We start from the raw sequence: 15,210 nt of genomic DNA on the forward strand, positions 1-15,210 counted from the left end.
CAGCGTGCGCGGAGAAGCCAGATCCACATGCACCACCACCCCCCCCCCAACTTTCTCATATCCTGATGCCCGTGGAGCCGCTATTTTTCTGTGGAATGATGGAAAGATGGAGGTTTCTGGCAAGGCTGGGCCCTGTCTGTCCTGTCTGTGTGTTGAGTCCAGGTTAAATTCTGTGACTACTGGTTCTTCTGGTTCCCACCCTAGCTGTCCCGGCTGGTTCCCACCCTAGCTGTCCCGGCTGCTTCCTCCCCGCTCCCCCCCCCCCCTCCCTCCAAGTGATATCCATGAACTGCCAGCAGAGGCTGCTGTAGCTCCGTTTGTGGAAAGTGACCTAGTTCAAGGCGCTCCCTCACACCGCTCTCTTCCCCGTCTCCCATAAGCGGCCAATGTCTTCAGCTCTTTGAGGAGGAGATACCAGGGACACCTGGTTCCGAGTTTCCAGTTACATTGTGGGCTTCCTAGGGCCCTAGCTCCCACTGAAATAAAGTTTTCTCAACGCCCACCTCGGAGAACCTCATTGTCAACAGACAGCAAATGAGTTTCTCCTAAGGTCACGAACGATGGAGAAGCCTCTCCTCCATTGCAGAGGCCAGTACCAAGAGCGCCCTGCTTGGACCGCCCCAGCCGTGTGTGTGTGTGTGTGTGTGCGCGCGCGCGCGCGCGCTCGGTATGTCAGGCCCCCAAGGCTCAGGTTAAGTACCTCCCCCATGACCAGAGAGCGTGGGGGCCAGGGCTGCTGTCCCGGCTGAACCCAGGCCCTGCACTGTGCATACCACCTCTGTCCCTTGCAAAGAGCGAGGGAAGAACTGGCCCTCCAGGGCCACGTCTCAGCGGTGGGCTGCAGACAGAACTCTGGGTTCCCTGGTGAAGTGGGCAGTGGGTCCTGGGAATAGTGGGATGGAGTGCTTGCCTGGAGGCAAGCAAGTGGGCAGTTGGGAGCGGCTGCCAGCAGCCACAGGAATCAGTGGGCATCTGAGTGGCGTTTCACATTCTTGCTCAGTGCTGTTCTGCGTACAAGGCATTCGGTGTTGAGACCCTCTAAACTGCTCTGAATGGATGGAAATGGGTCGTTGGGACTGTCCGTGTCTGCTTGGGACAGGGAAGGCTATATATGTGGTCATAGCTCTTTGAGCCAAACCACAGGGCAGAGAATTGCGACAGAAATTATACAAATCAAGGTCAGAAATTTCCTGCCCAGCCCACGGGGTGGAGTCTCCCTCTCTGCCCATCCTGGTGCATATAAGCCCGGATTTATGTCTGGGGCAGTGAAGGAGCGTCCGGGGGTGCAGCCATGAACATCAAGGTGGTCCTCGTGCTCCTGGCACTGTCCCTCATCGCCATCTTCACTCTGGCCTATGTTCTGCTGACCAGCCGAGGTGGCTCCGGCCAGTTTCCCCGCTGCCCTTCAGCATCGCCCAGTACCCAGCCCTGGACACAGGGTGGTCAGAGCCAGCTGTTTGCAGACCTGAGCCAGGAAGAGCTGACGGCCGTGATGCGCTTCCTGAGGCAGCAGCTGGGACCCGGGCTGGTGGATGCAGCTCAGGCCCGGCCCGCGGACAACTGCGTCTTCTCCGTGGAGCTGCAGCTGCCCCCCAAGGCAGCAGCCCTGGCTCACCTGGACAGGGGCCACCCCCCGCCTGCCAGGGAAGCCCTGGCCATCGTCTTGTTTGGTGGACAAGCCCAGCCCAACGTGAGCGAGCTGGTGGTGGGGCCGCTGCCCCACCCATCCTACCTGCGGGATGTGACCGTGGAGCGCCACGGGGGCCCCCTGCCCTACCACCGACGGCCCATGTTGCCAGCTGAGTACGCCCAGATGTGGAGGCATCTGAACGAGGTGGAGTTCCGCAAGGCACCGGTCTTCCTGGCTTCTGTCTTCAACTATAACGGCTCCACTTTGTCATCCTTGCACGCCACCCCCCGTGGCTTGCGCTCAGGGGACCGTGCCACCTGGATGGGCCTCTTCCATAATATCTCAGGTGCTGGCATTTTCCTTCACCCTGTGGGGCTGGAGCTGATGTTGGACCACAAGGCTCTGGACCCCGCCCACTGGGCGGTGCAGCAGGTCTTCTACCTGGGACAGTACTATGCGGACTTGGGCCACTTGGAACGGGAGTTCCTGGCTGGCCGGCTGCAAGTTGTTAGGGTTCCCCTGCCCTCACCAAACGGTGCTTCCTCCCTGAGGTCCCGGGCCTCCCCAAGTCGTCTGCCTGCACTCCCCCTCTCACTGCAGGGCCCCCAGTACAGTGTTCAAGAGAACCTGGTGGTCTCCTCACTCTGGTCATTTACCTTTGGCCACGGGGTGTACAGTGGCTTGAGGCTTTTTGACATTCGGTTCAAAGGTGAGCGAGTGGCCTATGAGGTCAGTGTCCAAGAGTGCCTGTCTGTCTATGGCGGCGAGTCACCAAAGACTATGCTGACCCGGTACTTGGACAGCAGCTACGGACTTGGCCGTAACAGCCAGGGCTTGGTACGGGGCGTGGACTGCCCCTATCAGGCCACAATGGTGGACGTCCACATCCTGGTAGGCAAGGGGACAGTCCAGTTGCTCCCCGGTGCTGTGTGTGTGTTTGAGGAGGCCCCGGGACTGCCCCTTCGAAGGCACCACAGTCGGATTGGGAGTCACTTCTATGGTGGTTTGGCCGGCTCAGCCCTTGTGGTCAGGTCTGTCTCATCGGTGGGCAACTATGACTACATCTGGGATTTTGTGTTGCACCCCACTGGGGCGGTGGAAGGGCGGGTCCATGCCACAGGCTACATCAACACGGCTTTCCTCAGCGGGGCCGAGGGGAGCCTCCTCTTTGGGAACCGCGTGAGGGAGCAAGTGCTGGGGACTGTGCACACCCACGCCTTCCACTTCAAGCTGGACCTGGATGTGGCAGGTGAGTGAGCTCGGGACCAGGGACAGCAGCTGGGAGGCGGGGTGAGGTCTCTCCGGAAGAGACAAAAAGACGGGGTGTCAGCATCACAGTGCGTTTGTGGGGATGGGCTAATTTTAATGAACTCTCCTGCAGACACCCTTGGGGTGATTGATGGCAACGCAGAAACACCCCTGGGGGTGTCGCGCGTCAGGTGCTAGGCCACTCACCACGGAGCCAGCAGTTCAAGCCCACCAGTCACTGAGCGGGAACGGAAACTTCTTGCTCCTGGAAAGATTCATGTCCCCAAAGGGATCGTTCTCTGCCCCTCCTCTAGGGTCACGGCGAGTCGACTTCCACTGCAGGCAGTTTGGAATATTGGGCACAAGACAGAAAAGGTTCCTCCTCCCAGCCCCGCAGACCTGCTGAGATGACTGGGAAAGGGGTCGTGTGCCGAGGGCCTGCCTGGGTGACACCCCACCCCGGGTGTTTTGTTGTGGCCCCGTCCTGCCGTGTGCGAGCAGGTGTAGCTTACATGGGGCTGGAATTCAGTTCTTCCTCCAATTCTGAGGGTTAGTTGTGTGGGGGTGGTGACGGCCGGGACCTGGTCATTAGAAGGAACGAAAAGTCTAGGAGACGTTTTCAAGGCAAGGCTGGTTCTGGAAACTGAGCTGGGGTGCGGTTCAGGAACTAGGGGTTCCACCGCAGACTGCCAGACACCCGAGAACACATGGCGGGCAGTGGCCCCTTCCTCACGGGGAGGGCCAGGCCATCCTGTCAGCAGGGATGGGCAGGCCAGGCCACTGCCAGCGCCGAAAGGGATTTCTCCAGAGGCCTTGCTGCTCTTCGTAGACTTGGTCAAGAGCGAGGGTAGCTGATGGAGCAAATCCCTCGTCAGAAAGAAAAAGCAATGTACCGGGCCATCTCGACCACGCAGATGGAGGCCAGGAGGGGCAGGAAGTGACCTACTTCCCGAGAACAATGCCACGTGACGTTTGTGAGGCGTTTTCCTAGAAAGAAAGGCAGGGAGGTGGGGGCGGAAATGCAGGGGCTGCGCGCTATTGGAATAAGCACCTTGTAGACCAGGCGCTCCCAGACCTGATAGGACGGAGCTGCTTTCCAGCAGAGAGTGTCTCCAGTTTGCTGGTGTCCCAGAGCCTCCTGTGGGGAGGAAAGGGCACCGCCCGGTTGCGTCCCAGTATGCACAGCATCACGAGTGCGTTGCGAGTCCCGTGGCCGCCCACCGGGTCAGCAGTTTGAGCCCACAAGGGGGACGCTCTCTGTTCGCAGGAAGATTAGACAGCCTTGGGAAACCCCAGCAGGGCAGTCCCACCCAGTCCTCTCCTGTGGGGCCGCTCTGCGTTCGCAAGGACTGCACAGCCATGAGGTCGCCTGGCTCTGTGGGGCCGAGAGGTCGTGTGGACGCGCATTGCTCGCAGGAGGAGGCCCAGCCTCCAGAGTCTTCCCTGCGCCGGGTCTTTGATTGGGCCACACGTGTAAGAGCAGACATGCAACGGTGCGTCGAGACAGGTGGACCAAAAGGCCGCCAGTCTGTGATCAGGTGAGAGAGCTCCAGGCAGCCGAGAGCAACATCTGCCTGCTTCCCAGGAAAAGACTGGCCCGTGCCTCAGGAAGACAGCGCAGCCTCCGGGCTGGGAAGGCATGTGCAGGGGGACCGTGGGAGGGGACTGAGTTTTTCCTGTCAATTCCCAGAGCTGTGAGTATTCTTCGTCGTCGTCTGCGTGGGGTTCGGTTCTTAGAGCACAGCGGTTTGGGTCACCCCTCAGACCCTCCCACAGGCTGCACGCGGTGGTCGCACGTGGTGGCGGGGACGTCCCCCAGTGCAGAGATGGAGAGCGAGCCGGCGCCGTGGTCCATCATCAGCTCGTGGTCCAGGGCTGTCGGTGCACCACCCGGGCAGACAGGACTTGCAGTAGGGTTCTCTATGTGCACTGGCCAGGGTCTTAGCGACAGTCCCTGGTAGCCACGGCGTCCTGCAGTGCAGCCAGCGGGCTGAGGAGCAAGCGTCTCAGGTCGTCTTTGTTTAAAACGGGCACAGGCGACTAAAGCTAAGCTCCTTGGCTCCGTCCACCCTGACTCCCAGCGATCCTGTAGGACAGAGTGGCACTGCCCCGGGCCGTTCCCAAAGCTGTCCAGCTTGACAGAAGCAAATGGCCACTTCTTAACTCGCCGGGTGGCCAGTGGACTCCAGTTGGCAGCCCGGCACTCAGCCGCCATGCCACCACCAGAGCGCCTCGCGTGAGATTCTCGCCAAATGCAGTGCCATCCAGTCGACTCTGCCTCCCAGCTGCCGGAGAGAGAGTGCCGAGGCTGGGCGTCGTCCTGGGGGCAAACAGCCTCCACGTTCTCCAGCTGGTGGACCTGAACGGCCAGCCTTTAGGGTGACACCCAGCCTCACAAGACCAAAGGGAAAGCACTCTGAACGAGGCAGGCTGGAGGACAGGCTAGCCCTTGCATCTAGACCTCGGGCTCCTGTCCAGGTGACCTCACCTGGTGTGAATTCCTATCCCTCCCCTCCCCTGGCAGGGCTGAAAAACTGGGTAGTAGCTGAAGATGTGGTATTCAAGCCTGTGGCCGCCCCCTGGAGCCCGGAACACCAGCTGTACCGCCCACAGCTGACCCGGCAGGTCCTGGGAAGGGAGGACCTGACCGCCTTCACCTTGGGAAGCCGCCTTCCCCGTTACCTTTACCTGGCCAGCAACCAGACCAATGCCTGGGGCCACCAGCGTGGGTACCGAATCCAGGTCCACAGCCCCCTCGGCATACACGTGCCCCTGGAGAGTGACATGGAGAGGGCTCTCAGCTGGGGAAGGTGAGGGGGGCCCCAGGCAGTGGGTGTGAGGGAAAGCTGGGTTCCCAACCCCATCCCAGCCCATGGGGACATCTCCCCACCTGCCCCCGCTCACTCTCCACACTCATAATCCATTCCCGTCTCCCCCCAGGTCTAAGTAGGTTCGGGATGATGGGATATGGCGTCACCCAGTCTGACCCACAGGACTCCGGGGCTGGTCAGATCTTGCTGTTTTCTGACACTGCCTCCCTCTGACAATGCCCGGTCAGATACCAGCTAGCCGTGACGCGGCGGAAGGAAGAGGAGTCTCACAGCAGCAGCATCTACCACCAGAATGACATCTGGACACCCACGGTGGCCTTTGCCGACTTCATCAACAATGAAACCCTCTTAGGAGAGGTTGGTGGCCCTAGGCGCAAAGAGGGACTCCCCCGAGCCCAGTGTCCCGCCTGGATTCCCTGGAGGGCACGGCAGGCCTCCAGTTCTCAAACACAAAGGCCAGGGGTGTGCTGGTAACCAGCCCTTGGGTCACCATGGCATGTTGTGTAGCTAGGCTGACTGGCAGGCTCTGGTGCCTGGCCCCAACATGGACACAGGCCTGGGCTGGAAGCTTGAGGATTAGAGCTGGGGGCTGGGGGTTGGGTGGGGGCTTCTGGTCCCAAGTCCTCCAGCTCCTCCCTCTTCCTCCAGGATCTGGTGGCCTGGGTCACAGCCAGCTTCCTGCACATCCCCCACGCGGAGGATGTCCCCAACACCGTGACGGTGGGCAACGGTGTCGGCTTCTTGCTCCGACCCTACAACTTCTTTGATGAAGACCCCTCCATCTTCTCCCCGGGAAGTGTCTACTTTGAGAAGGGCCAGGATGCTGGGCTCTGCAGTGTCAACCCTGTGGCCTGCGTCCCTCACCTGGCCGCCTGTGCCCCCGATCTGCCCCCTTTTTCTTACCAAGGCTTCTAGCACCGAGGGTAGGGTGGGACATGGGGCACTGAAGCACAAGCACCCTCCTCTATTGCCATGCCCCCTTTCTGGAGCCTGCTCCTCTGAGACCCACACGCTTCACGGCCATTTGGAAATAGCCGCTGGCCGAGTGGCCGCCTGTAGTTCTTCAGCTCTCTTGCGCCCCCGTTCACCTTCATAAGTTAATGAATTTATTTGAAGGATATTAAAATACTCAGAGCTAGCTCACGTGCACTTGGAGGGGCCTTATTTTCATACGCGACCTTTTTTTTATGGCGGTGCAGTCACATGGAAGAATGTTTAGCAGCATTTTGTGAACTAAATTACATCGTCTGTGCGATCTGCAATAAAAAGTATAGCAAGGATCTTGCTTGCATGGATTCTGTTGGACTTTTAAATTTCTCTAGAGTTCCCCTGAGAATGAATGTTGCAGACTCTTGCCCAAGAACTAAGCAGAGGAGAGGTGAGAAGGGAAAAGGAGACAGGCCTGGCTCAGGACCTCACTTGGGAAGTCCAGCAGGGCCTGGAGAAGACGTTTCCTTGGAAGGAGAACAATTGTTTGCAGTTCCAGGAAGGGGAACATCTGGCTCTGGGAGGGTGGGGGCTGGGGCCAGAAACTGGGCTCAGAGGGGTGGGTAGGGGGCTGCTCCATGCCAGTGGTGCCCTTCCTGCCTCTTGCCCACCAACTGCAGTGTCTCCAAAGTGTCTTCACCCTACCCACTTCCCCCAAGTCCAGCTCCTCCTTCAACTCCCAACCCCAGTGCAGCTCTGGAGCGCTGAGTCTGATTTGGAGCCTGGAGGACAAAGCCATGTAAGGTCTGTGGAAATCTCTGCTACTGCCAGCTTCAGATCCGCCCCCAGCCCTGGCCCGGCCCCTTTCCCCCAGCTTTGCTCTTGGACTTCCCAGCTTTCTGCCTGCTGTGTGCCTAGCTCCCAGGAACCCACCAGCACAGAAGCCAAGAGCGATCCCCCTCCTTCAGGCCGGAACACACCTCTCCACCCTGCTTCCAGCCTCTGCTTCACCCGACGATGAGCCAGAAGGCCACCCTGGTGCTGCTCCTGCTCGCTGTCATCACCATCTTCGCCCTGGTGTGCGTGCTGCTAGCTGGCAGGGGTGGAGATGGGGGTGCACCCGGTCAGCCTCCCCGCTGCCCCTCGGCATCACCCACTGCCCAGCCCTGGACACAGGGTGGTCAGAGCCAGCTGTTTGCAGACCTGAGCCAGGAAGAGCTGACGGCCGTGATGGGCTTCCTGAGGCAGCAGCTGGGACCCAGGCTGGTGGATGCAGCTCAGGCCCGGCCCGCGGACAACTGCGTCTTCTCCGTGGAGCTGCAGCTGCCCCCCAAGGCAGCAGCCCTGGCTCACCTGGACAGGGGCCACCCCCTGCCTGCCAGGGAAGCCCTGGCCATCGTCTTGTTTGGTGGACAAGCCCAGCCCAACGTGAGCGAGCTGGTGGTGGGGCCTCTGCCCCACCCATCCTACCTGCGGGATGTGACCGTGGAGCGCCACGGGGGCCCCCTGCCCTACCACCGACGGCCCCTGCTGACCCGAGAGTACAAGGATATAGACGAGATGATCTTTGACAGAGAACTGCCCCATGCCGCTGGCCTCCTCCACCACTGTTGCTTCTACAAACACCAAGAACGGAGCCTGGTGGCACTGATCACGGCTCCTCCTGGTCTGAAGTCAGGCGATCGGGCCACCTGGTTGGGCCTCTACCACAACATCTCAGGGGCTGGGATCTACCTGCACCCCGTGGGCTTGGAGCTGCTGGTGAACCACAAGGCGCTAGACCCTGCCCGATGGACCATCCAGAAGGTCTTCTACCAAGGCCGCTATTATGACAGCCTGGCCCAGCTGGAGGAGCAGTTTGAAGCTGGCCTGGTGAATGTTGTGCCGATCCCAACCAACGGCACAGGTGGGTCCTGGTCTCTCACCTCTCGGGGGACCCCAGGTCCGGCTGCCCCTCTGCAGTTCTATCCGCAGGGTCCCCGCTTCAGCATCCAGGGCAGTCAAGTGACCTCCTCACTCTGGACTTTCTCCTTTGGCCTCAGCCCTTTCGGTGGCCCAAGGTTCTTTGACATCCGGTTCCGGAGAGAAAGGATAGCTTACGAGATCAGCCTCCAAGAGGCCTTGGCCACCTACGGTGGGAACACACCAGCGGCAATGCGGACCCGCTATATCGATGGCAGCTTCGGCATGGGAAAGTACGCCACACCCCTGACCCGGGGGGTGGACTGCCCCTACCTGGCCACCTACCTGGACTGGCACTTCCTCTTGGAGTCCCAGGCCCCCAAGATGCTCCGCGATGCCTTTTGTGTGTTTGAACAGAACCAGGGACTCCCCCTGCGACGACACCACTCCAATTTCTACTCCCACTACTTTGGTGGCCTGGCGGAGACAGTGCTGGTGGTCAGGTCCGTGTCCACCTTGCTCAACTACGACTATATATGGGACATGGTCTTCCACCCCAGTGGGGCCATCGAAGTCAGGTTCCACGCCACGGGCTACATCAGCTCAGCCTTCCTCTATGGCGCAGGCCAGAGATACGGGAACCGAGTTGGGGAGCACACGCTGGGCACTGTCCACACCCACAGTGCCCACTACAAGGTGGATCTAGATGTAGCAGGTAAGCCAACCTGGCAGACAAGGGTGCCAGGGAGGGGGGTGAAGCAGTGTGTGCCGCCTTTGGGTCTTGCGTGGGTACCCAGGACAGGAGAGGGCAGGCATGCGTGGGCGGCTTGGAATGTCCATGCGTCCCTTTTTCGCTGGATGGGAGAAAGTTGGCTGGTCACTTGTTTGGACCTTGGTTCACTGGCTCCTCCCATGGGATCTCAGGAGAGCATCTGGGAAATCATGCTGCTCTTTCCCAGGCAGGATCTGGGCACGCAGGGCCCCCTTTGCCCTCATTCATACTTGACCTGGGCTCCGTCTGCAGGAGGTAGCTCTGTGGTTCAGCATTCGAGTCGAGCCTCTGGTCTGTGGGACGGCTGGGCTTCATGTGCTCAGGGCCCTGGGTGGTGGTCCCAAACCACCCAGAGATGTTTCGGGAGAAAGGCTAGCAATCTTCCTGACACACCTGTGCTCTGGAACCAGAGTCTGCTTTCTGCGGCTGGAGGGTCATGATGGGCTGGAGATGGCTCTGCGGCCACTGGCTCGGTTTGGTGGCTCATGCCGCTAAGGCCCCGGCAGGCCGGCCGTGAGACAATCCCGTGTGCATCTCTGGCAGAAGGAGCCTCCTCCCCTCTCTGGGCACAGCGCACACTGACATTGGAGGCTGGGGGGAGCCGGGGGAGCCCTGGCACCTCGGTTTTCCCTGATCACCAGCCTTTTCTTCCATTCTGCCTCTGCAAGGCCACTGACCTCTTCCTGAGTCCCATTGCCATCACCAGCTGCCATCCTGGGCCCCCTGCTGTCCTTGTCACCAGCCGCGCTGCTTCATCTGTCTCCTCTTCCTCTCAGACACATGCAGGGCCCACTCTGAGCCCAGAGGAGCCCCCATCACCAACCGCCACGATCCTCGGCAGGAATGGCTGCCCAGGCCTCCCTCCTGTGAGCAGCTCCACTTGCCCGGCAGGGTCCATCCCACACGTGGCTCTCCCCACACTCATGACCCCAGGCCCTGGTCCCTGGACACCCTGCAGGTGCAGGCTAGCTGCCTTGTGCTTGCTCAGGCCTCCCCCTGCCTGGAGCATCCTTCCGCCGGGGCGCCACCGGTTATAAAGTGGCCAATGAAGATCCCCTTCACTGCCCACCTTGCAGACCTGGATGCTGCCTCAGCCAGTTAGGGGTTTCCTTTCTTTGCCCGCCCCCAGGGGGCAAGGCGTTTCCTTCACCCTGTGTCCCCAGGGTTGAGTCCTGCCCCGTCCACTACCGTCTGTGTGGGTGCTGAAAGGATGAACGGCTGGACTGAAGTCCCTAAAGAAACGTGGGAATGGTTACAGAGCTCACTTAGCTCAGCTTACAGCTTCTCTCCCACGCGCACTGGGAAGCTGGGTGGGGCAGAGTCCAGAGGGAGCAAGGCAGTTCCTGACTGGTCCTCCCTGGCCCCGCCCCTGCTCCTCCCTTCTGCCCCCTGCAGGGCTGAAGAACTGGGTCTGGGCTGAGGATATGGCCTTTGTCCCCACTGCGGTGCCCTGGGACCCCCAGCACCAGACCCAGAGGCTGCAGGTGACCCGGAAGCTGCTGGAGAGCGAGGAACAAGCGGCCTTCCCCCTGGGAGGGCCAACCCCTCGCTACCTGTACCTGGCCAGCAATCAGAGCAACAAGTGGGGACACCCACGGGGCTACCGCATCCAGGTGGTCAGCTTTGCAGGAGAACCCCTGCCGCAGAACAGCTCCATGGAGAGAGCCGTCAGCTGGGGGAGGTGAGTGCCTGCAGGGAGCAGCCTAAGAGAGGCAACTGGAGGTGGCATTCAAATGCAATGCTGGGGTGGGCATTCAGGAAGGACTCCCCTGCTCCAGAGATACCTCCAGGGCCGTTTCCCTACTGGGTTAGGGTTAGCTAAAGCCCAAGAGTGAGAATCCCCTGTGTGGCTGGAAGAGAGGGACCATTCTGTACCAAGGCAGGGCACGAACAGGCAGAGCTTGGAAATGCCAGCAGGCGTGCCATCCCTGTGGGTGAGATGGCGACACTGAGGTCTGCTCGCTCAGTTCTCTTCCGTTATAGTCAGGCAGCAGGATGGGTTAGTGACCAGGGAGGCCTGACCGGTATCTCCCTAGGTACCAGTTGGCTGTGACCCAGCGGAAGGAGGAGGAGCCCCGGAGCACCAGCATCTATAATCAGAATGACCCTTGGACCCCGACCGTGGCCTTCGCGGACTTCATCAACAACGAGACCCTCGCCGGAGAGGTCAGCTGACCCCGGGGAGGGCAAGAACAGGGAGGCTGGGGCACAAGGACAAGTCCCACCTCCTCTTATGGGTCCTTATCAACCATCTGAGCTGCTCCGGGCTGGAGCTGGGGGTTCGTATGTAGACACTGTGTGAGGACACAGGCCTGTCCTTCCAAGATGTGTCCCTCTTGGTCCCAGCGTCCTGGAAGATGACTGGCCAGAGAGTGATAGTTTCCTCTGGCTCCAGAATTCAGGAAGGGCTGGGAGCCCACACAGGATGATCAGACTTCTTGGACCTGAAGCTTCTCCCTTTCCTGCCGGGACCACTGCTGGGTGCTTTTCAGAAGGTGGACCTCTCACGGTCTCACGAGCTCTGCTCTTCCTGCCTCCATCCTCCCATCCTCAGTTATTTTAGGAATTCCAGGCCAGGAGGAGAGGAGCAAATCTGACCTGTGTGCCCACGGTAGGGAGGCAGGTATCGGTCTCACTATGAAGTTAACTAGTTATGCTTCCACTCTGGGCCAGTGGGTGGGTTGGGGGCGGGGAGGCTTAAAGAGACAGGATTTTCTTGAGGGCAGGTGGACTAACGAGCTGAATCCTTCTAAGGAGACTGGGCATGTCCTTAGCAAAACCGGTCCACTGACTCTTTCTTCTCCCCTGCCAGGACTTGGTGGCCTGGGTGACAGCTGGCTTTCTGCACATCCCACATGCCGAGGATATTCCCAACACAGTGACCGTGGGCAATGGTGTGGGCTTCTTCCTGCGACCCTACAACTTCTTCAGCGAGGACCCTTCCTTCGACTCTGCGGACGTCATCTACTTCCGGGGGGACCAAGATGCAGGAGCCTGTGAAGCCAACTCGCTGGCCTGCCTCTTGAAGAAGGATGTCTGTGCCCCAGACTTCCCTGCCTTCTCCCATGGCGGCTTCACTCACAACTAGTTTGGCTCTGTGCTGGGAAGCCTTGCCAGGGACCCAGGGCCAGGGATGGAGAGAGGGAGATGCTGGGCTTCCTGCTCCTTGTACCTCTGATGTCCTTACTGCTCCCCAGTCTCCTCGCCCCTCCCTTGGACTCGCCCCTCCCAAGAGCCTCCAGAGCCTGTGATGCCTCCGGCCCCTCTGGGGAACTTGGCGTTGTTGATCAGACACGCGGGGTTCCCATCCAGAGATGAGAGGATGGCCCTGCTGCTGCCTAGACTGAAGACCAAGCTTTACTCCACAAGACTCCTTTTACGGCATCTCGCTCCCTCTCTGGCTTCCCCATCTCTCTTTAGACCTTCTCCAGATCTCTCCTGGGCCTCCAAGCCCCCTTCCTAGGGAGACGCCCTAGGGACAGCCCCAGGAGGTGGCAGGCAGAGTTCCTGTATGCTCACAGAGGGACCCTCTACCTACCTTCCTGCTCACCCTCCTCCTCCTCCTCCCCCACCCTCTCCCTCCTGTCTCACACCCCCTGCCTCTTTTTCCTACCTGCTCCTATATCCTGGAATATCCCTCAAGCATCCGAGGTCCCAGCCCCATCCCTCCGAATCTGTGGTCCTCCCCAGCCCTCATTTCTCAACACGAGTCTCCTCACCAGCCCCCAGGCCTGTGAAAATCTCAAAGATGCAAGTGGGTGTCTGGTGTGCAGGGGACAGTCCCTGTCTTGCCCACTGTGCCTGCCACCTAGTCCAGATTCTGACTTGGCTCGACCCCGTCAGACAAAGCAGAGCTGAGAGATGAGGCCATTGGGCATCCCTGAAGACTGCAGCCATGGGAAACCTCTGGTCTCCTCTGTGCAGTGGAATCAACTCAACAGCAAGGGGTAGGGAAGGGGTGGGGGGTGGGGGGCACAGGACAGGGCTTTGCGGTCCTTGGAGAGCAACGCACTTAGTGACAGCTAAGTTCCAGCTGACGTGTTCAGTGACTTTGTGGGTTGGATGTCACCTGTAGTCTCTACTCTGCCGCAGTCCCTGTGAGAGGTTGAGATGGACCCTTGGTGGGACCGTCCCAACACGCACAGGCCAGCAGATGAGCCACAGCCTCCAGGGAGGAGGGGCTGTCCTGCGTGGACCCAGCCTCAGGGCCGCGCCTTCCCCACTGCCGTCCCAGCTAGGAGGCGGATTCCGGATAAGTACAAATAGTGGGAGATCAGCAGCAGCAGAGGCACGCTTCCATTCTGATGCTGCCTTACCAACGGAGCTCTTGGAAAACGGAACCGCTTTACATACGTGCTCTGGGAGGGACATTCATCACATGAAAAGGGCGCGTGCAGAGGCGGCTAGTGCGTGTCCTGCTGGCTTTTTAGAAAGGAGGACAAGGTAAAAACATCTGCTGATATGTACAGGTGCACACATACATTCAGGAGTTAACTGGGGCCCTTCCTCTGTTGTCTCTCGGGAGGGGAGGGGGGCGGAGGGGGGGGGACTTGGCACTATATATCCTTTCGTACATTTTGGATTTGGAAACGTGTGACCGTATTATCTACTCAGAATAATAAAAGGGTTCCACCAGGTGCTGACATGTTATTTTTCAGGAAGGGGTGGAGGGGAGGAGAGAGGAGAGGGGAAGGTGGGTGAAGGATGGATTCAGAGACTGCATTTTCTCAAGCTCTTGAGAGAGACACAGGCACGGGACTGACCACCCCTTTGCTGCCTCCTACTGGTATGCGTAGACCTTTCAGGGAAAGGCTCACCTCTTTCAGGGCTGTCTGTCTCTCAGAAGAAGGGGTAGGGAGAAGCCTCAGGGTGATGTGTCTGCTGGAAGCCCAGGGCAGGGCAGGAGGCCATGTGCAGGAAACAGGTCGGGGACCCTGCTGCTCAGCCTCTGGCCTGAGGGGAGCTCTGATCCAGAGAGCTCAGACACCACAGAAGCTGCTGCTACTTTGTAGCGGGCCTCAGGCCCAGAGGCCTTCCCCCCCCCCCCCCCCCCCAGGTCAGTGGACCTGCTGGCGGGCGAGTCAGTGAGCTGGAGAGAGACTGGATTCTAGAGAACACGGCCAACACCTTCAACCCAGAGCGAGACCAGCAATGGCTGGTTTACGAAACAACCTAGGTGGTGGGAGCCCTTTGCTCTTGGCCTTGGAGCCCAGCTAGTGGTGCTGTGGAAGAACGAACCGGTGATTTGCTTCTGTGAAGATGACAGTCGAGAGAACCCCATGCGGCTTTCTACTCCAACACAGGGGTGGCCCCGAGGACCAGCAGCCGCATGGGTTTGGCTCCCGGGAGAGGAAAACCTGCCACCTTTCCATACCCAAATGCAGTCGGTGCATAAACATTGCTGGGTAACCTGCCCCTCTTGGGACGCATTTACCCTGTTTCACTGTTTTCCTGCCATCACCCTGCCTAAAACACACACTGTAGGAGGGTGTGTGCCCTACTGCTCCTCGTCCCCCACTGCACCCCAAATCTGCTGATCTTTTGTCTGTGCCTGCCCAGGCCAAGCTGTGGCAAACTTCAGTGCCTCTGAACTTTGTCTCTCTTGACTGCAACGTCCGCCCTCCCCTCTGCTAGGCTGACACGCTTTATGTTCAAGGGCAGCTCCCTGCTACACTGTAGGACAGCTCCGCATTCCTTTGCCGATGGTATGGGCCACACACACTGGAAGCAGCCTGACGACCACTCCGGGCACCACCCACAGCCACGGTGCCAGCTTTAGGGGGAATCCGGGCATAGTGGGTCAAACAGACTGAGTGGGCAAGGGTGTCTGTGGCCGTAGCTCTGGACTTCGTTCCGTTGACTCGGGGTTTTCGATCGCTGTGCAGGACGCAAAGGTTTGT

At 59.7% G+C, this 15,210-nt stretch overlaps 2 protein-coding genes across 2 annotated transcripts; both read left to right on the forward strand.

Moving 5' to 3' along the window:
• Positions 1-95: 95 nt before the first annotated feature.
• Positions 96-7,168, forward strand: AOC2 (amine oxidase copper containing 2). Its single transcript, XM_075561922.1, has 4 exons — positions 96-2,879; positions 5,403-5,688; positions 5,937-6,066; positions 6,358-7,168. The coding sequence occupies exons 1-4, from the start codon at positions 1,292-1,294 to the stop codon at positions 6,622-6,624; spliced, it is 2,271 nt and encodes a 756-aa protein (XP_075418037.1). The 5' UTR covers positions 96-1,291; the 3' UTR covers positions 6,625-7,168.
• Positions 7,169-7,449: 281 nt separating this feature from the next.
• On the forward strand, positions 7,450-13,846 carry AOC3 (amine oxidase copper containing 3). The gene is made up of 4 exons (XM_075561882.1): positions 7,450-9,253; positions 10,706-10,991; positions 11,347-11,476; positions 12,123-13,846. The coding sequence occupies exons 1-4, from the start codon at positions 7,654-7,656 to the stop codon at positions 12,396-12,398; spliced, it is 2,292 nt and encodes a 763-aa protein (XP_075417997.1). The 5' UTR covers positions 7,450-7,653; the 3' UTR covers positions 12,399-13,846.
• Positions 13,847-15,210: the final 1,364 nt, after the last annotated feature.

Source organism: Tenrec ecaudatus, chromosome 10 (genome assembly GCF_050624435.1).
Source record: "Tenrec ecaudatus isolate mTenEca1 chromosome 10, mTenEca1.hap1, whole genome shotgun sequence".
NCBI classification, from domain to species: Eukaryota; Metazoa; Chordata; class Mammalia; order Afrosoricida; family Tenrecidae; genus Tenrec; species Tenrec ecaudatus.